General features: G+C 31.6%; 2 protein-coding genes across 2 annotated transcripts in view; one reads left to right on the top strand and one right to left on the bottom strand.

The window, feature by feature from the left end:
- LOC129228395 (uncharacterized) overlaps nucleotides 1-8,215 on the top strand; it is a 31,300-nt gene extending 23,085 nt beyond the window's left edge. The window contains exons 6-11 of the mRNA XM_054863074.1: nucleotides 251-319; nucleotides 1,488-1,520; nucleotides 2,346-2,399; nucleotides 3,728-3,796; nucleotides 4,644-4,673; nucleotides 8,018-8,215. Of these exons, the coding sequence (XP_054719049.1) occupies nucleotides 251-319; nucleotides 1,488-1,520; nucleotides 2,346-2,399; nucleotides 3,728-3,796; nucleotides 4,644-4,673; nucleotides 8,018-8,086 (324 nt within the window). The 3' untranslated portion in view covers nucleotides 8,087-8,215. The remainder of the gene's footprint in view (nucleotides 1-250; nucleotides 320-1,487; nucleotides 1,521-2,345; nucleotides 2,400-3,727; nucleotides 3,797-4,643; nucleotides 4,674-8,017) is intronic.
- Nucleotides 1-26,635, bottom strand: part of LOC129228396 (lysM and putative peptidoglycan-binding domain-containing protein 2-like) — a 66,350-nt gene that overhangs the window by 20,455 nt on the left and 19,260 nt on the right. The window lies entirely within an intron of this gene.

Consider the following 26,635-nt stretch of genomic DNA (forward strand, 5'->3'; position numbering starts at 1 on the left):
GTCTGTCTGGCAATTTATAAAGAACTGTCACAAACAGAACTGTATTAAAGTTTTTATATGCTTATTCAGATACAAATTGCCAACTGAAACACACCATTCATAAAGTTTAGACCACAAATTTCATTTGTTCAACTGCATTATTTAAGACTCAAGTTAAAAACTGAAAGTTTAAATTAGAACACAATGTTGTTCATTTGTCTCATTATTGCGAGTGTTAAGGTAGTGACTAACTCGTTTCTATTTTTTCCAGGAAGACATCGAAGCCTGCTATTTGTGCGTTGACAATTTCAGTCTTCCTCAGAATGTGACTCGAGATGACGTAAGTTGTGCTTTTGGACTTCTTTTATTGGTTCATGAAACGACTCTGCTATTCCAAAGATTAAGAAAAATATTTTCTGTTTAATGCGTAGTTTAATAAACTTTATATACGTAATTTGCATTCAAATACACGGAGGTCAGAAACTGTTAAATATTGGCAAAATATCGACCAGATAAGAACGAGCAACTTTTAACTTTCATTTATTTTGTTACAATCATTGTACACAAAAAATAATTATGTTTGCATTAAAAGTAAATAAACTAGCGGATCACAATTTAAGAATAAACTTAAAAAAATTTAAGAACTAGGGGGTTCCGCCCCCTGTTCGTTCACACACACCAACGCCCGAAGATTATTTCTAAGCAATTTTAATCGATTCACGTATATTTATATCGTCCTTTAGGAAGAATCGGATTCAAATACTTGTTACGATTAGAAAAAAATAAAAATCCTGCTTTCCCTCCCGTAAAAAATAGAATAGCGAACGTGAAAGCTATGATTTTCAGAGGGATTATGCACAGAGGTCAATACATAACAAAGATTATGAGTTATAGGTCATTGGACCAATCAACGGTGTATTGAATGTTCAAGTTAGCTGTGAATTAACACTCCCTGTCAGACATGCATACTTGTAAAATACGGCTACGTAAGGAATCAGGGCCGTATAACCAGAAAATAATTTCGGGGAGGGTTTTAAAACTTTCACGAAGAGATTTGCGCAATTTGCGCTAATGTTCAAGTCGTCGGGTTATCTATTATGAAAGCGTTTTATGCAATTAATATTCATATGAAAGACATTTGAGTTTTGGAACAATATTTTTTGGAAATTTTTAAATAAAAATGACATTGAAATGTCAAACCGAACTTTTCGGGGGGGGGGGGGGGGCGTTGAACCCCTAAGGACCCCCACACTTGTATACGGCTCCGTAAAGAATGATAAAAATTTCTAATGTCTTAAAGCAAAAAAAAAAAAAAAAAAAAAAAAACGGTTTAGTTTTATTAAAAAAATGATAGGAGTTCTTTTTGGAACTGTCTACCAGTTTTAATTTGATGCTTACCAGAAACGTTTTTTAAATTGCTAATTCTTCCAAAAGAAGAGCATACTTCCTTTTATATTACGTGTGATTTATAAAAGGTTCATGTTCAAATATTTTTTCACTTTTTACAGGTGCGAGAAATGAGAAGAGCATGTCTACCGCAGGTATGTCATAAACAGGTTTCGTTATTTAAATCTCGGTTCAAGGAATTGAACTTTTTATGTTCCAATTAAATTATTTAAAAAAAAAGTTTTAAAAGCTTTTACTATTGTATTAATTTTGTTCTTTACCCATATAAGAAACATTTAATGTTCTTATATAGTCGGAAATACCAATCGGAAACGATTCTGGTACACCTCGATATCGTTTACGATTCAGTCACGTGACGAATTTGATAAGAGATTGGCGAATCGAATGTAATTTTGTTCACGTGACTGGTCAAAAACGTACAGAAGAGTAGTTAGCCTTCGGCAAGATAAATTTCATGTCACCTTGACACACACTAGCGACATCTACCGCATATTTGTTTGGGACTGAGATACAATGATTTAGATAATTATGGATATATATAAGTAAATTGGCTTAAAGTATCATCTTGTGATGTAGCATTTGATAAGGATAGAATGTTTTCACTGTAGCCTTTGTCTATCACTAGTAGCTTGTTCACAATATGTCTACTTGACTTTTTAAAAGTTTTACCAGGCCACTCTGGAACTATCCAAACAGAAAATAGTATATAGCTATTCTCTCTGTACCCAATTTTCCCCTACTCACAAGTCTCTATCCTTCTACACAAAACATATTTTTATTTTCTATCAATAAATATTATTTTTAGCACAAACGTGCACCAGAGCTAACTATTTGAATATAGCTCTTCATATGAGGTACAAATAAATTTTTGAAAGGAGAAAAACTTTTCTTATGACAAAATTCTGCCTTAAGTTTCTAATAATTAACACTTGTACTTAATGTTCTAACCTTTTTTTCAGCCCAGCCTCAAGTATAAGGCAAAAGGAAAATGCGTGAAAAAACTAAGGGATAAGGTAATTTTCTTTTCCTTTTATTTTTTGGGGAAAAAAAGAATATCAAAGAAGTTGTTTTTCAAATACCAGATATGCTGAAACTGATTTAACATATCGATATCAAAGCCCAAAGCAAACATACGTTTGGAGTTCAACCGCCTATTTGTGTTCATTAAAAATTCTTAAATGTGCGTTATAAAAAAGGTTGGATTTCACAAACAATTCCTTCGTTATCCCTTTTACCTAAAGTTTTTACACTATATTAAACTTTGCATAAAAATGCAGGAGAGTCGGTGTACAAAATTTATAAATTACATCTTTTTTTTTCTTTTATCCTTCAATGTCCTACTCTTTGCTGTAGTTATTGCCGTTTACAACAATTAATGTACCCCTCACGAAGAAATGTATAAACAGACATTGTCTTGCAAAATTAAAATATATCTGTATGTGCTTTTTTTTTTTTTTTTCAAAGCTGTTATTACAATTGTCCTGGTGTCAGTTTGGCTGGAGGGACAAGCTTTTTGATTGCCCCCCCCCCCCAAAAAATAACAATGATTTAAAAGTTAATTGTTGATGAATATTTTAAGCAGCAATAATCATTTGTATCAACAAAAATAAAATCGTTTGCAGTTTTCTCGCGCTCTGAATTCACTTCACTTTGATTCATCCGATAAATATATAACTTCCGATTTTAAATATAGAATGGTGATCAATTTAAAATTAAATTTGATAACAAGGAAACAAGATAAACTAGCGGCCTTCGTGGTTCTGTGGTAGAAGCTTCGCTTCGTACGCGTTAAAGTTTTTCTGTGTTTGTCCAGAGGCAAAAGATCTTTGTACGTGTTTCTCCATGTATTTGAAGCTGGTTAGCTTCTGGTATAAAAAATAAATTATAAACGAATATTTTGTATGAAAATCTTATATATTGTATGACCCTCTTGATATAAAAATCCTTAATGCGTGTCAGCGTGTCCAAAGTATTTCTCTTTTGGTCGTTGGAAGAATTTCCCCTTAGACCAGATGGCAACAATCTGGGCTAAATACCAAGGACTTCAAACTTTGCAAATAATCTAGGCTTTTGGAAAACGTATGTTTGAATTTTTGAAGTTTCCATAATGCGAGGAGCCAAGACTCACGCACCGGTTGCTCTTTTGTAAACCACTGTCTGGGCCGGGCAAAGAACTTCCGAAGGATTCGTTTTTCATAAAATTCATTAATTATTTGCGTGAAAATTACTGTTTCACTTTGAAAAGAAACATATAGATAAACCATGACTTACTTCAATCCCGTACAAAGCTGAATTAAAAGACATTAATGGAATGTCAATAAACAATCATTGTATCTTGCAGGAAGACATCGAAGCATGCAAGGAGTGCATTCAGTCATACGATTTACCAGATAAACCATCATGTGAAGAGGTGAGTGCATTTCATAGGAATTTCTTTCTTTTTCAAGTTACATTTTTATTTTTAGTATGTTTAAATCGCCGACAGAGTGATGTGCCATGTGATTTAAGCTCAAAGGTGCAGGTTCGAACCTGGCTCCAGTAGGTGAATCTTCAAGATGCAGAAATCCTTGTAGTATGATTTTTTTTTTTTTGGCATGTAAAAGATCTCTCACGTACCAAATAAGATTGCGGAGCAATCTTTGGGGCTTGGTGAGCAGCAGCGAGTAGAGGCCGGAGCGCACTAGTTATTTGGACAAAACCAGGAATGCAAGTGAACTCAAGTAAAATTTTCTGAAGACAGTGTGAAAATTTCGGAAACTATTAGGAAGTTCAACCCCCCTCCCCGTAAAAACTCTTCAAAAATATGTACTCAAAAATCATTGAAAAAAAAATATTTTGAAGCTCTCCCCCCCCCCCCCCGCTTTTTTTTTAAAATAATTTTTCAGTTTTAGATGTGCTGTCAACCCAAAATTTTCTGAAATTTCAGCCCACAAACACCCCTGGACGAAACATTTAAAGGATTCCACTTATTGAAATAGAAGCGAGAAAAGCTGGTTTGCTACAACAATATTGCATTATGATAATTATTGCCTTTAAGCCAGTATTAGAAATCCTCCTCTTTCCAAGTAAAAATTGACCTTTTCACTATCACGCGTCCTATTGAGCCATAATATAGTTCCTCTTTCTTTCGATATCACCAAGCAGTAAGGTAGGCAAGAGGAGGGGGAGTGGTAATTAATGAATTCTAAGTTCATGTTTACAGGTAAATATGTGCTCCAATCATTTTTCAATCAATTAATTCTTATCATTGTTTTTAGGTGAATGAAATGAAGAGGCTTTGCCTTTCGGTAAGTTTTTCTGCTTTTTTTTTTAAAGAGTGACCATTAATTTCGTTGCTGACTCTAAACGTCCTTAGATATTTCAAACTTATATCCAACTATTAGAATTTGCATCGAATCTTAACTTAAAAATCTGAAATCGACGTAAAATGACCAAAAACCAAAAAGGAATTCTATCAGACATTAAGTGTTGCTGACTTATATTTTTCCCCAGATTTTTGTAACAGTGAATACCATTTAATGAAAATATTTTCGTCTAACAATCTATAAGATTAACAAATGTTCTCAAGAAAGAATGAAAGAAAGATGAAGAAAGTTGAAATCAACTCTCTTGGATAATTTTGCTGTGTTTCTTCAAAGACATCCAGAGAAAAACCAAACTAAAACATAACTGAATTTCCAAACTCGTCATTTCAAATTTTTTCAGAGGTAGAGGGCATAAGTTATGTACTCAATGTAAATTATACCAAAAAAGCACTCCTACTTTCATGTAACTACATTAATTTCAAAAAGCCAGGGGGAGGGGGTAATTGACCACCTTAAACGACAGGCGTCTACCTTCAGGTTTCTTTCGAAAAATGATGTATACCTCTGCTTTTTAATGAATTCAATATTTTATATTTGATTTTAATAATTATTTAAAAATACTAACGTAAAAAATATCACCCAACAACATCTGACAGACATAAATGTCATTTTTTCTAATTACCAGTCTAACTCTCTCAGTATCTAGCTCTGCTATATGGCATGTATTTTCAGAAAAATAAAAATTCTTAGTAGTTATTCTCTATATTTTAATATAAGTTACCCACATATTTCCTCTACTAAAACATTGGTGCCTAAACCTACAGCCCGCGGGCCAGAAGCGGCTCATTGTCATGTTCTTTTGAAATGGTTAAGTTACTCTGGTGATACAGAGGACCCTTGGAGAGTGAAGTAATGTTCAATGTTACAAGTCGAAAAATATATTTTGGAACCTTCTTAAACAACAAATTGTCCTTTCCGGTAGAACAAATGATTGTATCAAATTTGAAGCAAACTAGTTAGAAATTTGTTTCTAAAAAACTGATGGCAACTCGTATCAATAAAATAATCATTTTAGTAATGATAATAACAATACTTAATTTGTAGTTTTCTTTCCCTTTTGGCGTTTTTTCTTGTTATCTGTAAAAAGTATATGAATGTATTCTAATTTAAAATGTGTTCTGGCTCGCGAGATTCGTCTTAGCATTAGGTGCAGCCCTTGGGTAAAAACAGGTCAAGCACTTCTGCTCTAAAGCTTCATAAGTATAACTTCTTATTTTTCTAATTTATTCACATAAGTAGTAAGTACTGGATGTCGGGGGGAGCAAGCGGGGGCCTTTCATCCGCGAGGCAATTTCCCCGTACAGTGCAGAACCTTTTATCCGGGAAACCAGAAAACCATTTTTTAAAAATAAGCATTTTTGGCAATTTTTGAAAAATTAACCTTTTTTTTTTTTTTTTTTGAAATACCAAAAAGAATATGAACGATTTCTTAATAAACACCATATTACTCACGTATAACTCGGGAAAATATTTGCAAACACCAATTTCAAATGGTTATCCTTTATGCGGAGCAATATTTCCGAAATATTTTCTTAATAAAAAAGTACATTCGTAAGTCTGAAATTTTCGTCTTTTATTTTAACCGAAAGCTAAGGAAATGAATATTGTCGCATTCTAATGCAGTATTTTATTGCATAGCCTATAATTAAAGGCGTTTAGCATAAGTGACGTCGCGAAAGTGCGGGCAACGCCGAAAACCAGATTCGCGAATTTTCCGGATAGTTAGTTGATCGTAAATTCTAGAAATTTATTAAACGCAAGACTAATAAGGCTGCAAGAACTCATAAATCAAATTTATGTTGAGATTAACGAAATGCAACAGCATTAGTTATCAATAACTACCGTAATCGCAAACACAAAACCATCACGAAAAATTAAGAAAAAAAAAATTAAAAAAAACGCGATCATGAAAGCGAATTCTTTTGTACACTATAGTAGAAAAACTGCACATTTAGGTTCAAAAACTTATTTTTTTACCCTTCCCTTTATTTTCTTTCGTTTTAAAACATCGAAAAGTGGTTGATTTTTTTTTCTTTTCCAAACAGAACGTGAGGGTCTCAGGTATTACAAATGACTTCAAGTTTTTTGATATTTAAATTATTCTCTCACTATTAGTTTTAATATTTCGATATTTATAAGCATTTCTGAACTGTTTTCTTCTTATTTTAATATGCATAACTATTTATTATAGTACTTTTAAGTTTTACAAACAATCGGCCAATAGCGCTTTTTAGTGATCCAGAAAACCGCGAAGTTCAGATATACGGGAGAGCGATGGTCCCGAACTTCCCGGATAATTGGTTCTCTACTGTATTTGTGTGTGCTCTTTTCTGATGGTTGATGAAGGAAGATGGGTAAGGGTGAGTGTCAAGATTTGCCCCGACACGGAAAAACTGAAGATCCGGTCAGGGCCCGATTAACCAACGAAATTAGGGAAAGTTCAGTCTTATTTTGAGGCCCCCCAAATTTTTGTTCAGAAATTTGTTTCCCAAAAATTCTATGCACATTGAAACAAAACTTGTCTAATACTACAAGCATTATTTCTAAAATTGGTTAACAGAATTCAGATTAAAGTTGATTCCTCCCCCCATTTCCCTAGATATTGAAATTTTGTACACTACATATGTTTGCTCTTATTTTCAGAGAATAAGAGTGGTTAGGTGTTGAATCATATTTTTCCCTTCACAAAATTGTTATAACAGTACATTGTATCATAGTTTGACCAAATTTTATTGAACAAGTTTCAATGTTTGCATCTCATTAAAACTGTATTTAAAAGCAGAAAGTAAAAATTTTAAGCACACTTTAGTCATTTTTGGGTGTTCTGAAAATTCTGAGGGGAAGGTCAAGCTTCCTGAGCCTTTTGAATCTGGCTCTGGATCCAGTACTGATACTGATGCTACTTTTCTAGACTACAGCACTGCTTGTATGAGGTTGTCAGTCTCTCTCACCCCTGCCCTGCCAAGATCTATAAATTTTGGGTCCCCCTGCAAGAATATCTGTGGGGCCCCTCCCCAGAGGCCAGCAGTGGAAATATGCAACGTTAATAAGTCTTAGTGCAAGTTTTTTTTTCAATTTCTTGGCTCGTTATGCCCCTTTAGGACTCCCCCCCCCCCAGTGTGGGGTCTATGGGTACGTAAATACGGGCCTGCCCCTGCCCCGAAATAATAGTGGTAATCTGCGCATAATATTTACAATAAATTGGGGTAGGATTCTTCTATCTTTAATACTTCTAAGCATTTTTCAAAATTTTGTTTCCATTTTAGGAGCGATCGGGCCGGGAACTGTGGTCAGAGCCAATAATGCAAGAAGATTACGATGATGATTTCGACTGAATGAAAAGCTTCTATCTAAAACGTATACATTAAGGTTCCTTGTCATTTTAGAACGAACCTTAAATTATCCCTAGGAAAACACCACCACTTCACAAGGAATAATTCTGCCTTTTACACAAATGATTTGGTGAAGCAAATATTTATTTGATGTCATGTAACCACCATGTAATTTATTTATTACATCTATGTACTTCTTATCTGTGAAATAAATGTGGGTTTTAAAAAAAAAAATACATAGTTGTTGTTGAGTAATAATTAAAAGGAAAATCACATGCATTGCTTTTGGAAATTGTCCACTTAACGTTGAATATGTGGGGGATCCTTTCGCAGGGCTCACTATATGGTGAGCATGTTCCACTCATGATGTATCCTCCATAGATGACACACCACTCTTAGACTTCCTACTAGTACAATTGTGAAATTACTGGTACTATTGTTTTTCATAATTATTACTACTGCAGGCAATGCTGAAGATTTTGATAGTACTAATTTTTTATTTAAAAAGATTCTTCCTTACTTTGTTCTGCAATATTTAATATGGGATTACATTATCTTATTTCATAGCTCTTATCATATTGATTTCTCTCCCACTGTCCATTTGCTTTCTTAAGAAAACTCTAATGTGCTCAACATCATATTGCAACTAACTTAATCAATTATTCAATTCCCTCTCCCTCCCCAAAAAGAACACATGTAGAATTTACAACATTGTTACATTGCATTCATGACCATACTATTATTTTAAATGGGTGCTTATTGACTGCAAATAATTTAAAACTTTTGTTGTAATGCTAAACATCAGTAAAAGAAGTTGAGCATTCAAGATAGAACCGTTTCATGTTTTATTAAAACATATTGAAAAGATTTCTCTTTAATGGGAATGTTCAGATAAACATTGAGGCAGCAAAGAGTCATAACGTTTAACACTTGAGTTACAAACATCTTTAGGATTAGTAAAATTGCTATACAGTTTTTCAAGGTGGCGACAGGAACAGAGAAAAAAAAGTTCCATGACTTTTCCCTGATTAAGTTCACCAAATTTCCCTGATTTATGTTACCAATAATAATGGTTTCTTTTCTTTGCCCTACCTGAAAAGCATTGCATATTAAATAAAATGCAGTGTTCAAAACGGTTTAAGCTGTTAATTAAAAATATAGTTTGAAAAGATGCTCCTTTTTTGGTAAAAATAGTTATTAAATTATCGACAAAGAAATATTATAGAAAATCTAAAACAAATACTTTACTTCCAGGAACCAGTTAACATAAGAATTCTAAGAAACTATTAAACCACTCTTAAACCACTCTTAAAGACATATCTAATCATGATAAAACTAAAAAATTTAAATGGAAATAATCTTGAACTGAACTTTCAAGCAGCATAATTGTTACTGCAAGAGTAACAAGTGATAGTTAAAGTATAGAAGTAATGTAGTTTTACTTACATAAAAAACACTGCACTGTGCGCAGGTAAACGGCAGTATGTGCAGAAATTAGTTTTTGAGATATTTGAAGAAATGTGTGGTGGATTCAATACTAACAATGAGAAAATGTTGGAATTAGACTTTTTTTTTGCGCCTCTTTTTCAGGGGAAATCAAATAAGCGAGCTTGTACAATAAAGGCAACGTACCATAGATGACAAAAATGCAAAGATAAAAAAGAAAATTATGCAGTTTCTGCCCTTTACCTGCACACGGCAGAATAGATATATTTATGTAAAACAAATTGAAATCTTCCACCAACCAGTCATATTGAGCTATTCTCTAATCAAGAACTTAATTTTTAATGAATGAATACAGTATTTTAACTATTAAAAAATAATAAAAATATTTACTTATGTACAACTCGATTTCAAATGATTTCATTAGTTGTCGAAAAAAAATCTTAGATTACTTTAGTTACAAACAACATTGAAATACAAAACCAATTATTGATTTCAAAATGTATATGTATATGGTTTTAAAATAAAAGAGTTTTAACGTCTGGAAAAAAAAAAAAAAAAAAAAAAACCTCCGAGTAACCTGAAGTAACAGGGAATAATAACATGGCAAAAAAAAAAAAAAAAAAGATTTTAAGTCAAAATTAATTTTAGCAATTAAATTAAAAATGCCAAGTGATAACTTTAAAGATTTTTTCAGCATTAATTTAAAAAACAAAGATCCTTTCTTGAAATCGTGATATAACAGTATGCTAATTACTTCAAGACAATGAGTAAAAGCATGGGAGCAAAGTCATTAATGATGGCTTCCTCTTTGCCTGTAGGGTTGTTTATTTTACATAGCATGGAATGCGTGAAGGAAAATTCAAGCTAGGTAAAATAAACAACTTTACAGACACAGAATCAATCCTAGGAAGCTCATCCTAAGATTGAATACTTTGACCTTGAGGAAAAAAGATGCACAAATATTCGGCACTGTATAATCGCACCTTATTAATTTTACTTTTTTAAAACAAATAATTGGCGGAAAATTCGTAGGGAATCAAAGTACTTCATTTTGCAAGGGAAAAAAAATTTTTTTTCTTCATTTGATCAATTTTCCCTGATTTTTTCCAAATTCCCTGATATTTCCCAGATTTTTCCCTGAGTGATAAAATTCCTTGACTTTTCCCTGATCTTTCGCCACCCTGTTTTTTTTTTCAATATATTTAGCAATCCACCAGTGTTTCTCCAATCATATTTAAATTTTGTTGTCGTTGGTACCTTTACTTAAAGAAAGCTGCATATCATTTGAATGTATAATCTTAAACAAAAACTTAAACTTCTAAAAATTCCAAGAAAGGCAGGGGGGGGGGGGAAGTACATTTTTTAAAGCAACCTTAGAATAAGCGGAGCAGGGATTAACAAATCTTGTATCAGCTGGACTCAACTCTTGTATTATATAAATTTGTTTTATTTACAAATTTGAAGTATTTTTAAAAAATGTATTAAAGATGCATTAATGGACCATGAAATGTTGTATGGGACTAGTGACATTTTGCAGTTACTGGTTCCTTGGACCAGACAAGAACAAATAGAAGGGTTGTAACCCCTTTAATTTACTAAAGATTTCGGGACTTATATTTTGAATTTGTCTGAGAGCTCTCACTTGAGCCCAAATATTGCACATATAACTTCCTGCAAAACCAGAGGCTGAATCCGCTACAACCCATGGGATCAAGGAGCTGATTTTTCATTTTCCACTCCAAAACAAAACGCTAATACATCTATATTTAAATAAAAATTAATATTGGCAGTTCTATGAAAAGGTTTCATTGGCTTACTTAAACATAAATAAACTAGGAAAATTTTATACCAGTTTCTGTGTCAGCTGGTACGACTGTTAATGCAATAATATATCACTACAACTTAAAATCATATGACAAAGGCAAAATCACACAAACAAAAAATGACAGAAACTTTTTAATGAAATTAAAACATTCAAATCAGTCATTTTATATAACACTCTTTTCCTTACATACTTTGTTCCACCACTTCCATACTTACAAATGGATTTCAAATGACTTATCTTAAGAATGGAAACCACAAAAACAAAGAAAGAACAGCAACAAAGTCATGGAGAGTAAAATGAAAACTTTGTTTGAAGGACGACAATGAATTAAAATAAATGTACACTTTAAAATCAATTCACCGGTGCTTATCAAATTTTCTCACAACATAATTCTCAATACAAGCTTTACATAAAAATTAATTAAATACATACATATCACTTTTATGAATAATCATAATACATTGCATAATTTTTTATCTTTAAAAAATTGTTTTAAACAACTTTCCACAAACAAATAACTACCAGGCTTTCCTTTTCATTTCAAATGTATGATACTAAAAATTAAAAAAGGTGTGGGGCTTTCAATCTTTGTGACACATTTGAATAGAACCTCCATGTATCGAATTTCCACATATCGAAATTTTCAATACCTTGTACTCCCAGCAAATTTCCATGTCTAATAAATAGAAAAATTGTTTCCATATATCGATAAAATATCTATATATAGAATTGATTTTTGAGAAATTCCAAGATTTTTTTTCACTTTAGACTGTTTGCCTTGCAAAAAATGTAGGTTAGGGAGAAAATGACATTCACTTAAGGTCTACGAAACTAACAAGGAAGCTGTTCCCTCAAGTTTATTTTAAACTTTAGTTGCATCCAGCAATACAGCAAAATCAGTTTCAAGCAATCCCTTTTGTCTGTTAGTTATCATTCTATTCTTTATCAGACTTTTTAGCTTCAGAAAAATATATTCAAATCAAATTGTATTTTATACATTCTTATTGATTTTTTAATTTTTTCTTAATTACATTGATGAAACGAAAACCACTTAATGTTACGGATCAAGTTGAATTGCCGAAGAATGATCATTTTAAGGAGCAAAAATGTCCTTTCTGGTAAATTTAGTATTTCCGCAAGCAGAGGGTCTACTATTATAAGAAATAGGAAAGCCTTAATAAAAGTACTGAAACTTAAATTCCAAAAACTTTCACTCTAAAACATGAAACTGCAATACAGTAGGTTTTTTAGAAACTAATGTAGTGTCAGGAAATGTTTCACATTAATTATTTTTTAAATAAAATTAACTTTCATGTAATCCGATTCTCCTATAAATTAGAAATTCAGTTCAAAACACAAAAATTAGCTTTATTTTATTGCTAACTCGAAGCAATTAATGATAAGCTAAGATGTCTTCTATATATCGAATTGCTTCCTGGAAATTTGCTACTTCGATATATGGAGGTCTGGCTGTATACACATCATAGCTAGAATGAACAGACAAGGGGGGGGGGGGGAGGAGAGGTGAATCTTCTGAAAAGGTATTTCTGCATTTACAACACTTTAATTTATTTATCCAATGAAAGATTGGCCAAGTGGGTCAGTCAAAAGGTGAATTCAAAAATATTAAAGGTTCACACTCAAGGCATATCTATACCATATATCACATAATAAGATTTCAATGATCTGTTATTCTAGTTTCATACACAACTGTACAACCTCAGTTATAACCCAGCTATTGTGGTTGGGTCATACTGTACAAATTGACTGACATATTTCAGCTATTGACACACACACTCAGTTAAACAACATCTCACGAATAGATTTCATAAAAAAGAGCACACAAGTGAAATGTCTAAGTGAATACTGTAAGGCACACATCTCATTCTAAATTACAAAACTCTTTAGCAACATATGGAAATATAAACACTCTTTGATTTCAAATGAAGACTGCAACTTAGATCATGGAAAAGGAGAAGGTATAGAATTTTTGAAGAAACAATCTCATCAATTTATTCCAATTAGGTTTTGTAGTCACTTCTCAAAGTAAAAACAAAAGACTTTAAGATGAGAAAATAGCACAATCAACAACATAAGAACTGTTTTTTAACAAACTGAGAGATTACATAAACAAATTATTAAATGAAAGTAAATGTAAAGATAAGATTTTTACATATTAAAAAACTAATGCAAAAGAATGAAAACTAAAAGCTTTCTTCATAACAGTAGGGTAACAGCACCAGTAACAGGCAGTTGTAAGGTTGGATTTAAATAATAAGAATTTTAAGCGGGTAAAACTGATATTGTTGCGACCCATGCATGTGATACAACCATCTAGTGTGATCAGAGGAATTTTATGAGCCAGTTGGTATTTACAAGGCAGTAGTGGAAGGTCATGAACAGCCATCACAAGGTCTGCTGGTGTTTCATGCTCATTTGATTTTAATAAGGTTTTAGATCTAAAAATAAAGAAATTTTGCACATTTTGAAGAAAAAAGGGGAATTTTATCCATTACTCATCCTTTCCTCATCTTTTCTGTCAGGGGTGTGCACAGAAATTTTGGGGCCCATCAAATTACTTTTACGGGCCCCCTTCATATTGTTTACTTTTACATTTCACCCCTCATTTAAAAAATATTGGGCCCTCTCAGACTTGGACCTGGGCCAACAGGTGTCCCTTCTCTCTCCCTCCCCTGTACATGACCCTGGTCTCTGTTGCTGGGTATCATCAGAATTTTAACGCCTGTTACAGGGGGTCGAACCTTTTACGAAATTGAGCAAATTAAAATAAAATTAACTAATTCAAAGGATCCAGTAGCAGTCAAACGTTGGATGAAATGCAGTTGCATAAGAAATAAAATATTTTTAAAAGTCTAAATACATTAAAAGGCTCAGAAAATTGAGTCAACCTGAGAGCAATGTCTTAAGCGTGTCTGTTACTGGTGCTGTTACCCTATATTGTGTGCACAAAAACTACACTAACTTTTTTCTACAACACAAGTAACAGCTTGAAAGTTCTACTGATGGATATATGTAATGCATTAAAACAAGAAAAGGAAAAAAGGCAGGAATCAAAAGTTTATTAAGTTACAAATTCTCTTCGAGAGCAATTTAAAATAGCCACTCACACTGAACTAATCTCAAAAAACACTTACAAAAAAAGAATTATATAAAAAATTTTTTAACACAAATTGCTAAAAAAAGAAAGAAAAATACTGGTTTTGAACTATTTAAATTTTTATAGCAAACTTTTCTTCAGAAACCTTCCCTTATGACATGAGCTAGATGCAATCTATACAATAAATGCACAGCTACTTCCTATATAGTGCTACTACCATTAAAAAATTTGCCAAAAATATCCATACTTAGCATATCTTTCTTTTGTCTACAAATGGAACATACACCTTCAAAAAAGATGTGCTTTTTCTCCTACAAAATGATTAACTAAACATACTTTCTGGACATTACTTTATATAGGTACAGCACCATTTGAAATTATGAGAATCTTAAAAACCTATACATAAATTTTTAAATAAAGCTTACAACACTTGACAGCATTGCGTAAGATTTGTTACCTGCCTACTCATGCTCCCTCATAACATTTTTAAAGAATAAATCGGGTAAAGGAATAAGAAAGAATTATGAGTTTCTTCAAATATCACAAAAGTAGAAAATTATAAATAGATTTATGCATGTCTCTTATACTACTAATGGACAGTTAAAGTTGAATCTTTACTAAATTTGGTATACACATACTTAAGTACTCAGCAATAGTCTTAAGTTCTTAAAAAATTTCAAACCATTCAAATTTAAATTTTAAAACCATAAAATTGCTCTTTTTATCAGAACAAATTTCTGTAACACTTAAAAATTTTGCACCACATTAAACCTCATAAAAATTCAATGAAATTATATTGCTCCTAATTCTGTATGACAATCAGAACAGTTGTAGATTGACAACTGAACTCAATTTTTGCCAGATGCGCAGTACCGCCCTAAAGAATTAGATCACTGTTATAATGTCTCTTTAACCCTCTGACGGTCCTGAGCCATGAGTAAGATGCGTGAAATTCCTCCTAATGAAATTTTTTTTTGGAGCAAACTGCCATGTAAGTCAAATCACCTTCTATCAATGGCTAGTTACAAGACTGCGCCTCGGACCGTTTGACAAAAAACGTTTAGAATCAGAGAAATAAGTGTAAAACGCTCTTGAAAACTGCTCACTATGCCATGATAGGACGTTCAAAACCATCGGAGAGTTTAAAAAAAAATTAAAGAAATAAAACTTCAGAACATAAGCTGTTTTAATTTAATTATCATTTGTCTAACAATTTAGGACATTATGAAATAAAACTACCTTTCAAAGAAAAAAGGGGGCAACCTGAAAACAAGTACTTATTTTACTTTCAAAAACTAACAGGAAAATTTTTTCTTGGTTTTCAGGAAGTAAACATTTAAAAAAATAGGAGGATGAAATGTAATAAACATGTTTATGATAAGAAATGAACATGCTTAAGATTGGTAATGTAAAAGTTTCAACTTCTGGTATGAAAAATAAAAAGGGTCGCTTTTATGAAGGGGGTTAGCTTTCAATTATGATTTTTGTTGATAGTTGCTTCTTCTGAAACAATGTAAAAACAAACTTTGTAATTTTGCTCTTCAACTTCTTACTAAAAAACAAAGGCTTGTATGTGTGTGTGTATATATATATATATATATATATATATATATATATATATATATATGAATAAGTGTGTGTATGAGCAATTTAAACTTTTGTTTGACTGTTAACGAGTTTCAAACATACTTTTTCAGAACAAACTTACATACGTCACTTCCATTTTCTTTTTTTTTTTTACACATGAACATAAATGTCCTAAGACATCATTCTTAAACATAATTAGTAATACAATGCATCAGTGTTCAGGAAGATAGTAAAACAAACCCACAATATGTAATAATTAAATTATATTAATTACTTTTTGAGTTCAAAACGAAGCTGTCAAAAAATATGCCTAATCAAGTGTCTATTAAATCTGCAATATCAAACATTCTCTTTCAAGGAATTCTGTTTTAGAATATGTTTGAATTATTCCATTTATCAACGTCATTAGCCTCAAAACAGCAAACAACTGAGCTCTATGCATAGCATTTTCTCTAAAATGATCACAATAAAAATGGCAACAATAAAAAAAGCCAACTCAAGTTTGACAAGTTTTTCTAAATGCAAAAAATTTCCAAAGTAGAAATAGACAACTAATTGCGATGAAACCACTTGTACAACTAATTATTCAAAGTACAGTGCCCGCCACTAATAAAATCACTGGATTATAAAATCAGTCGCTTTATAGAATCAGATCTGGAAGAACAGAATCATTTTTATATCAAAACATGTTAGGTTTATCCTTTAATAAAATCATCCTCGCCGTTTTATAAGATCAAACTTTTGGAGAGCATATGTTAATTTTTCTCTGAATAGAACCAGGATTTTTTTTTTCATGGATTTAAAACATTGCAGCATTAATAAAATAACAAATTCCACATAAACAAAAACGGAAAAAAAAAGGTGAAGGGTGTACAATTTTTTTTTTTTTTGGGGGGGGGGGGGAGTTGAATGAAAAAAAAAAAAAAAAAAAAGAAGAAGTATCTAGCCGTCTCAAGAGATTTGTTTCAGAGCCAGATATTTAGTTGTTGCTGTTTGTTTCTACTTCGCAGAACTGTTTCGACATGCAGCCCTGCTCACTCACCACTGAGTCAATCAGTTTGTTCTCATTCAGCTATCTACAAGGGTTGACAGTTCATTTTTACAATTGAGTTAAAATTGTTAGCTAGCAAGTCGTGACTACTTGAGTGCGAAAGATTAATTCGAAATTTTGAATTAATATGACAAGCTTCCTAAATGTAGTTAGTGTGATGCTGCAATTAAATTAGGGATTTCTCAATCTTTACTTTCAAATTCTCTTCTTCAAACATACTTAAAGTCAATATTTTAAGACCCTTGAGAAATTTTAAAAATGCACCTTTTGTAAGTTAAAATGTCAACTGTATTTTGCAACTGAACTTAAATAATACAATACAACTAGACTAAAAATAAAATACAACTAATCGTAATTTGTTTCTTTTTTAGAGTATTTATACTTAAAAACCTTTTATTTTTTTCAGTGTATGAGTGCCGGTTTATAAAATCAGCCGCTTTATAAAATCAAATGTCCTCAGAACGAATGTGATTTTAGTAAGCGGCGGGCACTGTAATATAAAATTTTCTTTTGTAAAGAAATCTAACAATGAACAACAGCACAAGATTGGCATCAATATTTACATTTCTGAGAGATCAAAAAATAAGTAATGGAATGAAAATATGTATGAGTTCTTTTGAATGGTTTTGTTGCATACTAATTGTTGGAAAAGGTTTTGCAAAGTTACTCATTTCCTCAAATTTTATGTATTTTACGTTGCAACAAAAGATGAGAGGTTTAGAATATATTCCAATTCTGACACATCCATTTTATACTGACAAGTGATTTCATTTACTTCTTCCCTCTCATTTTTTACAAGGTTTTGTTTTTCATAAAAAAATATATATTACATATTATAACTGAGATCAACTGAAGTGAAGAAGAAATGGAGAAAAAATAGAAATAATGGCCATAAATTAGTATTTTATGATTGCAAACAATGTACAAGGAAAAAAAATCATAAATAAAGTAAATTAAAAGTCTTAACTAAATTTGCAGTTATTAGAACAATGTAGCATAATTAATCTCAACAAACAATAACAAGTCAAATGTTTTTTTTTTTTTTTTAGTTTTAAAGTTTTTCTCTCATTAAAGAAACACCCTTATTTCTTCTTTGCTGATAAGTTGACCACTTGCGGTGCACTACTTTAGTGGTCAACTTAAACAGGTGGTTAACTTACAGAGATTGAATTACATGATATAGCTTTAATTCTGTGCCTGAAAATAGCAGTCAACTTAGACAGGCGGTCAACTTTACAGGTTTTACTGCATGACAAAAATTTAGGTAATGCTAAAGTTATACAAATATTTTTAGACCCAAATAATCCTTTAGTACCTTCACATTTGAAAAGAAATATATATCTACAAACATGACTAAACAAGCTTTGGGGTAGGTTTAAACATAAAAGAAACATCACATTTTTGATTGAAAAATTGCTTTTCACAAAACCTTATCTCTAACTTTATATATCTTCATAAGGTAAATATTTTCTCTAAATTTATGCAACGAAAACCTGTATAAGTTTTCCACTTATGGTGCACTATTTTAGTAGTCAACTCAAACAGGTGGTTTATATATAAAGGTTGATTTATATGATATAAGACTAATTTTGCACCTGAAAAAAGTAGTAAACTTTACAGGTTTTACTGTACTTGGTAACAAATTGGCTTTTTTCTCCCTTTTCCTTAAATTCTGATTAAATTCCTATGGTATCTTAATTTTATCTATGTATTACCCATAGATGTCCACGAAGGCGAAGGTGGGTGGTCCAGACACAGACTGAGCCGTTGAAATCTTCAAAAGGGTTGTTTTAAGGGGTATTTTCTTTCGGGTCTCTCTTTTTGCGGTTGGGGGGATACTCCTTGGCAATTGAGGGGAGTACACGAATACTTTTGGTGGGATGGGCACCCCTACATTATCTCATAAAATTAAAAATGCAAGCTGATTAAGTAATTCATTATAACAATACTGTTGATGTTACCAGAGCATTTTTAAAGTGGCTGTTCAGTTGCAGCTTGTTTTAAGTTGGTTTTGAAAATTAACCTTTTGGCTTGATTGAAAGGAATTCATTCCAAATCACTTTTTTTCAAAAAGTATTCACCAAGAAGTATCAAATTACCAAAGAAAAAGCTTAAAAGTTCATGGATTGAGTTGGTTTTCGTACTCAACACCTCACTTTAAACAGATAGGCAGCAGCCTGAGATGTAGGCGGCTCGTAGGGAGGGGCAAGGTAGATAACTAGCTCTCACTTCCAAAAGTAATGAGGCCTTGCCCCTCCACTTTTCCAAGTTAAAAATTAATCATTGATTGAAAAAAAGGGTTCCCCGTTTCACATGTTTAAAGATAGAAGAATTGACTTAATAAGTGAAAAATATTTTTCTCATGTTATTATTTCATAGAAATGAAAATAGATTTTTGAACTGAAACAAAGGAGTCTACTATGTCTATCTGCCTTGATTTTTGTAGCCATGTCTTGAATCTTTCAGACAAGATATTTATCAACAATGATGTTAAAATCCAATATTATAGCCCAATTTCCCTCTAAAAAAATGTCAGTTTTAGAGGAGCTCCCACCCAACATCAGCCCTCACATTTACTTTGATCCCTCACTTTTTTTCAGGCAACAGCAGCCTATAGTTGGAGATAGTTTCAAGTAAAATATCTCCTTCCTTCTTCCTTATGAGGAAAGAATATATGCCACTAATCAGGCATTCAGGATTACATCTGAAATAACTGCAGCTTTTATTCAATGTTTATCACAATTTCACACAATATGCAGGGGTTTAATTTATATAGAAGCCAATAGAAAAATAATTCTGGATTTTTTTTCAACTAAGTTTTATATTTAAGATGAAGCTTTGGACTATTTATCATTAATAACAACTATGAAAAACACTGTGCTCCTGCATATCTTTTATTCCAAATTAGACCTTGAATAAAAGCAAATATCCTACAGAACAAATACCTTAAGTTTATTGTACAGCATTGTAAAACATTTTTCTTCGAGCAGAGATTGAAAACATTTTTTTGCTTGAACAACCACAAAATATCAATTGATTCTTTTGCATAGCAATGTTAAAGATGGAAATAAAACCACAAAAGATGATTATCATTTAATCATAAATAAGACATGCCCATGACCGTATACAATATTTTTAAAGCTTATTTTTTTAAAAACAATCTCATAACTTTTACTGAATTTCAGGATGATTGATAATCTTAAACCAATCGAAGAAGTGCATAAACTGTCTTTTAGTTTCAGTAACAAATCAAAACATAATCATTTCATCATCAGTAGCACAGCTTGCCTAATTATTATGTAGCTGAAACAGTAATAAAGTAACATAATATTTGGTCCTCTATCAATACTTTAAGGCCCTATTTTTCAGAGAGAGAGAGAAAAAAAAGGAGGATTTCATTTGAGACCATACAATACCTTTTGTACTGATCATATATTGTAACAAATCTAATATTGTTTCAGCTTAGTTAAAAATAAGAACTGAGAACATTTTTTCAGTGTCATAAAGAACTTTTTTTTTCTACTAAGCAAGAATTGGAGTTATGCACATATATTAGCATTTTTTTTTTCTTTTTTGCTTGCCCAAGATTTTGCTGTGAACAACATCCAATATATTTGCAGCTTACTATTGGTTCAAGAAAGTTGAACTGATTTCAGTACATCAATAAATATGTTTCTTATAAAGATTATGGTATTGTAAAGAGAGTGAAAGAACAGTCAACTGATTCAAGCCATCTTGTAAACATGCCAAATAGTTGCAATTTCCCATAATTTCAATGAAAAATCATATTGTATTTTCCTGACTATTATCTGAACTTTTTTTTTCTAAATGCCAAAGCATTTAAGTTCAACTTTTAGCAGAATTCATCAATAAAGAGTTTCCGTAGCCTGTATGGTTGTTTATTTTACATAGCAGGAATTTTCCTCTTACACGATTCAGGCTGTGTAAAAAAAATCAACCATACAGTCATAGTAAAAGCTATTTTCATTTGCACTAGACTAAACATTTGTTCCTGTATCTTGCTTTAAGTAATTGACGTACTGTAATCATGATTTCAAGAAGAAATCCTTACTTTTTAGTTTAAATTTGATGATTCCTTAAATATTATTACTTCACATTTTTAATTTAGTTGTTAAAATTGTATGTTAAATCAAAACAACTTTGTTTTTTGACATTGTATGATCCATGAATTGTACGAAGATTTTTTTTCTTCTTCAGGCTGATTTTAGGGCCTGTGGCTTAAAAGCCATCGTGAATAATATGCAGGAAAATATGTTAATCAGTACAGTGAAACCTGTGTAAGTTGATCACTTGACGTGCACTACTTTAGTGGTCAACTTAACAGGTGGTCAACTTATATAGGTTGAATTATATGATCAGGGTTCGTACTAAATTCCAGAAATAAAATGAAGGAGTTTTGGAGGAGTTTTGAAGGAGTACTTTTGGGCTGTCCTTAAATGATGTCACTTTTTTTCACCATGTTCGATCGACTTCATCCTTTGTCACAAAGTGTCACACTTACCTTACTCCTCCCCTTGTCACATGTTAAATTTTTCATATTAACTGCATGATGTCACTTTATATCACCTTCTCACTTCCCCTTGTCACAATTTTATAAATCTCAGTCTCCCCCTCAAGGCATGATAACACTTGTGGATGACCCCTTTTTACATTGTCATAACTGATTTGTTAAACAATTGTTCTTTCAACACAATCACATATACTTATGTATTTTTAAATATTAAAATAATAATTAGATAAACTGACTTTTGCTGCTGAGAGTCGTGGAAGGAAAAGCAATAATCATAAAACTACATTTACTTCACTTATGAAATGTCTTAGCCTTGTAATAATATTTTCATTTTCAACTTTTATGACTTTCATAATCAATTTGTAAATCACATCTTTATGAAAAAAATAAATAGACAAAATTACTATTGCATTAAAATCTCCCTTATAACATCGCCCTTGTGACGAAATTAAGTTATTGATCAAAGTATTTTAAATTACTGTCATATAGTAAGATTATGTAGTCTTGAATTAAAAAAGAAGGAGTTTTGAAGGAGATAAAACCAAAATGAAGGAGTTTGCAAGGCCCTTCAAAAACAATTCCTAATTGAACGAGTATTGGAGGAGTTTTGAATGAGCGTATGAACCCTGATAATATAGATCTAATTCTGTGCCTGAAAATAGAGGTCAACTTAGACAGGTGGTCAACTTTACAGGTTTTACTGTACGTCTATTTTTTGAGGAGTCAAAATGAAATGAAAGCACGTAGAAACTTCATTCTGGTAAAAACTGACATTGCAAAGCAAGTCTTCAAAAGTGTAACGGAACACACATGGCTAAAAATTCACTCATCACAGCACAACTTTCAATATAAAGCATTTCTTAACAATATCGATGAATAACACATATACATACATGTGACGATGAAGATGATATGATACAATGACATTGCATAATTTCACATAGATTATATAAGTAATATCACCTTACACCTGTTTTGAAGCACTGATATTAATTCTGCATAAATTCAGTCTAGGTTAGTATTGCTAATGATATTAGAGTTGCAGTCGGTTTCATTCTTCATAAATTAATGATTCTAAAATAAGAAAGACAAATTTAAATTAATGCAAGTTTTGAAACAAAATTTACACATTCATTAATATATATATATATATATATATATATATATATATATATATATATATATATATATATGCAACATTTTTTCATAAAGAACTCTGCTATACTTTATGCGTTAGGGCTGTTTGAACATGGACTATAGGATCAATTGCACAGATACCACTAAAAATATGGATGTTCTTAACCAAATGAATGTTTATATAATAATAGCTTAGAAATATATAATCAGGGCTCCCAACACATTTTAGCCATAGAAAAGGGTAAAAGAGGACCACTTTGAATCAAAAAGGGGACCAAAGAGGACCAGTTAGGATTAAAAAGAGGACCTTGGGAGGACCATTCATAGTTAAACCCAGGGTAGCACCAAAAGGCAAATTAGCTGCCTGGCAATAAATACGTGAAGATAATTCGTTAATTAACCAAAATAATGACTTTTAATGATAAATCCTTATCACCTTCTGTACATCTGAACTTCTTATCCATTGAATTATGTTATTCACACAAACATTTGGATGGGGGGGGGGGGGAATGACAAGCAAACATGTGACTGACCATCTTACAGAGTAACTTTAATTGTAAAATAAATTTTCTACTACTTAACAGGTAAAAACTGGCTAGTTAAAAATAATCACCCAAGTGACTGATCAATCAGTGCATACCTAATAAAGACCTTTTAGATACAGTTATTACAGTAAACACCTTAGTACATAGTACTTTACAAAATTTTTCACATAACCAGTTTAAAGAGAATTCATTTTGATATAAGGTACCGCAAGACAAGAAGATATAGTTTGGAGGCCAGGAGGTCCCCCTCCCCCTCCACAGCCCTTGCTTTTTACACATATTTCCAGCCAAAATATGGTAAGTTTATATACATATGAGAGTTTATGACCAAACACCAAAGCAGGAGGTAATTTCTGGCTATGCTACTAACTGACTAAGTTCAAAAATATTAGAGGTTTGCAAATCATTTATTAGAATGCTAAGTATCCAAATCATTTCTTCATATGTACGTATTATTTGTTCGGGCACCAAAAAAATATTGTAACTGTCTTCAAGTACATATAAAAATTAATGAGAAAGAAAATTTTTTGATTAAAGTCACCATACCCAAAAATATACAAATGCTGCTTAAGCGATAAATACACTGAATGTAAATTTGAGCCTGCTTTTACTGGATAACTTAATGTAATAAATAAATGTGTGTTTAGATTCATAGAGCTATATTTTCAAATTGAAAATACTCATTATGAGTACTTAAAAAAATAAGGTTACAAAGTTTTTTAGTTTTTAAAAATAAAATTAAATAAAAAAATTTGAGGTAGCACATGTCAAAACAGCTTCCAATTTTAAAAAATATTAAAATAATTACAAGATGCAAAAGGATTGAAATCTTGCATAAGAGAATCAAATTTTCGCGAAGTTATGTTCACTGTTGGCATGATTTCCAAAAAAAAAAAAATCTCTAAAACTAAACACGACTAAAATTGAACATAAAATATGCTAGTCTAGGATAGCATATGTGAAAATAGCATTCGATTGCGCAAAATATCAAAATATGTACAAGATGCAAAAAGATTGAAATCTCAAAGACAAGAAGCAATTCCTCGCGAAGTTCGAGTAAGTGCAATGCTGCTATGGTTCCAAAAATAAGAAAGTTTATTATCTATTAAAATTAAACAAAAAATAAGCTAATATATGGTGGCGTATGCCAAAATAACTTCCGATTGCCAAAAATATCAAAATATTAACAAGATGTAAAAAGATTGAAATCTCAAACACGACAAGCAATTTTCCGCAAAGTGCGAGTAAGTTCAATGTTGCCATGGTTTTGAAAAAAAAGTCTCTTATCTATTAAAATTAAACAAAAAATAAGCTAATCTATGGTGGGGTGTGTCAAAATAACTTCTGATTGACAAAAATATCAAATTATTTACAAGATGCAAAAAGATTGAAATCTCAAACACGACAAGCACTTTCCGCGAAGTGCGAGAAAGTTCAATGTTGCTATGGTACCAAAAATATAAAAATTGTCTATTAAAATTAACCAAAAATTAAGCTAATCTAAGGAGGTGTTATGTCAAAATAACTTCCGATTGCCAAAAATATCATAACATTAACAAGATGCAAAACGATCGCGAAGTGCGAGTAAGTTCAATGTTGCCATGGTTTCGAAAAAAAAGTAGTCTCTTATCTATTAAAATTAAACAAAAAATAAGCTAATCTATGGTGGAGTGTGTCCAAATAACTTCTGATTGCCAAAAATATCAAAATATGTACAAGATGCAAAAAGATTGAAATCTCAAAGACAAGAAGCAATTCCTCGCGAAGTTCGAGTAAGTGCAATGCTGCTATCGTTCCAAAAATAAGAAAGTTTATTATCTATTAAAATTAAACAAAAAAAAAAAAGCTAATATATGGTGGCGTATGCCAAAATAACTTCCGATTGCCAAAAATATCAAAATATTAACAAGATGCAAAAAGATTGAAATCTCAAACACGACAAGCAATTTTCCGCAAAGTGCGAGTAAGTTCAATGTTGCCATGGTTTTGAAAAAAAAAGTCTCTTATCTATTAAAATTAAACAAAAAATAAGCTAATCTATGGTGGGGTGTGTCAAAATAACTTCTGATTGCCAAAAATATCAAAATATTTACAAGATGCAAAGAGATTGAAATCTTAAAACCCAGCAAGCAATTTTCGGCGAAGTCCAAGAAAGTTTGATGTTATCATGGTTCCGAAAAAAAAGTTTATTATTATCTATTGTAATTAAACATAAAATAAGTTAATCTAAGTTAATGAATGTTAAAGTAACTTCTGATTGTCAAAAACATCAAAATATTAACAAGATGCAAAAAGATTGAACTCGCAAACAGAGGAAGTAATTTTTCGCGATGCTTATCGAACACAAGTTCAGAAAATTGCACTGATGAAACATTCTTGATTTTTTTCAAGTGCGTACGAACCCGTGAAAAATATCGATAGCAAAATGCTTTGATTTCACGTCATAACGCTTCCCCCAAACTTCTCCATTTGCTAGATTTCCATGTTACAGCGGTGGGAGGAGGAGTAATGACGTCAATCTGAAGCGAAATAATACCAGAAAGTCAAGTTCAATAGAAAAACGGCGCCGCGGCAGCGTGTTCGGGCTTAACATAAGTCAGCACACAGTATCTTTTAATGTAATGAAAATTTTTAAAATCTGATTTTTTAGTAAAAACAATACAAAAGCGGATTAAACGGACCAAAATGTTAAAAAGAGGTCTAAAGCGGACTTTACCCTAAAAAAACGGACTTTGGCGGGAAAAGCGGACCATTTGGGAGCCCTGTATAATTAACTTAACCTAATTAGTTGACTTTGATTGACTACATAGGTCATAATTCATAGTGACCACTCCAATTAAGTCCTCCAAACATTTTTCAAATGTTTTGGACAACTTAATTGACTAGGTCAAAATTAAGATTATGCATACCAAGAAGCCTTTTTTAATATTCTTTTATTACTACCATAGAAGCAGTGTTACACATGCATGTGTTAAATGTGAATGGTTGTGTTAAATGTGTTATATGAAAAATTATGTTTTGAAGAATGAAAAATCTTGGCTCATAACTGTGAGAGTGTTGTATGAAAATATAACGAAATGAAGAAAAAGAATTTCATGAAGATGTTGAAGTTAACACAAAAATTTTGTATATTAAACACCATCTTGGTTGATCATAAAACAATTATATAATGGTTTTGTTATTTAAAAAAAGTTCAATTTCAAGTTTAATTTTGTTTATAAATGTAAATTAACTAAAGACTGGAGTTTAAATTCTTTTTTTAAAAATCTAATTTAAATTCAATATATACAAGGTAGGGTCAAAAAGTTCCCG

The sequence above is a fragment of the Uloborus diversus genome, chromosome 8, assembly GCF_026930045.1.
Source record: "Uloborus diversus isolate 005 chromosome 8, Udiv.v.3.1, whole genome shotgun sequence".
Taxonomy (NCBI): Eukaryota; Metazoa; Arthropoda; class Arachnida; order Araneae; family Uloboridae; genus Uloborus; species Uloborus diversus.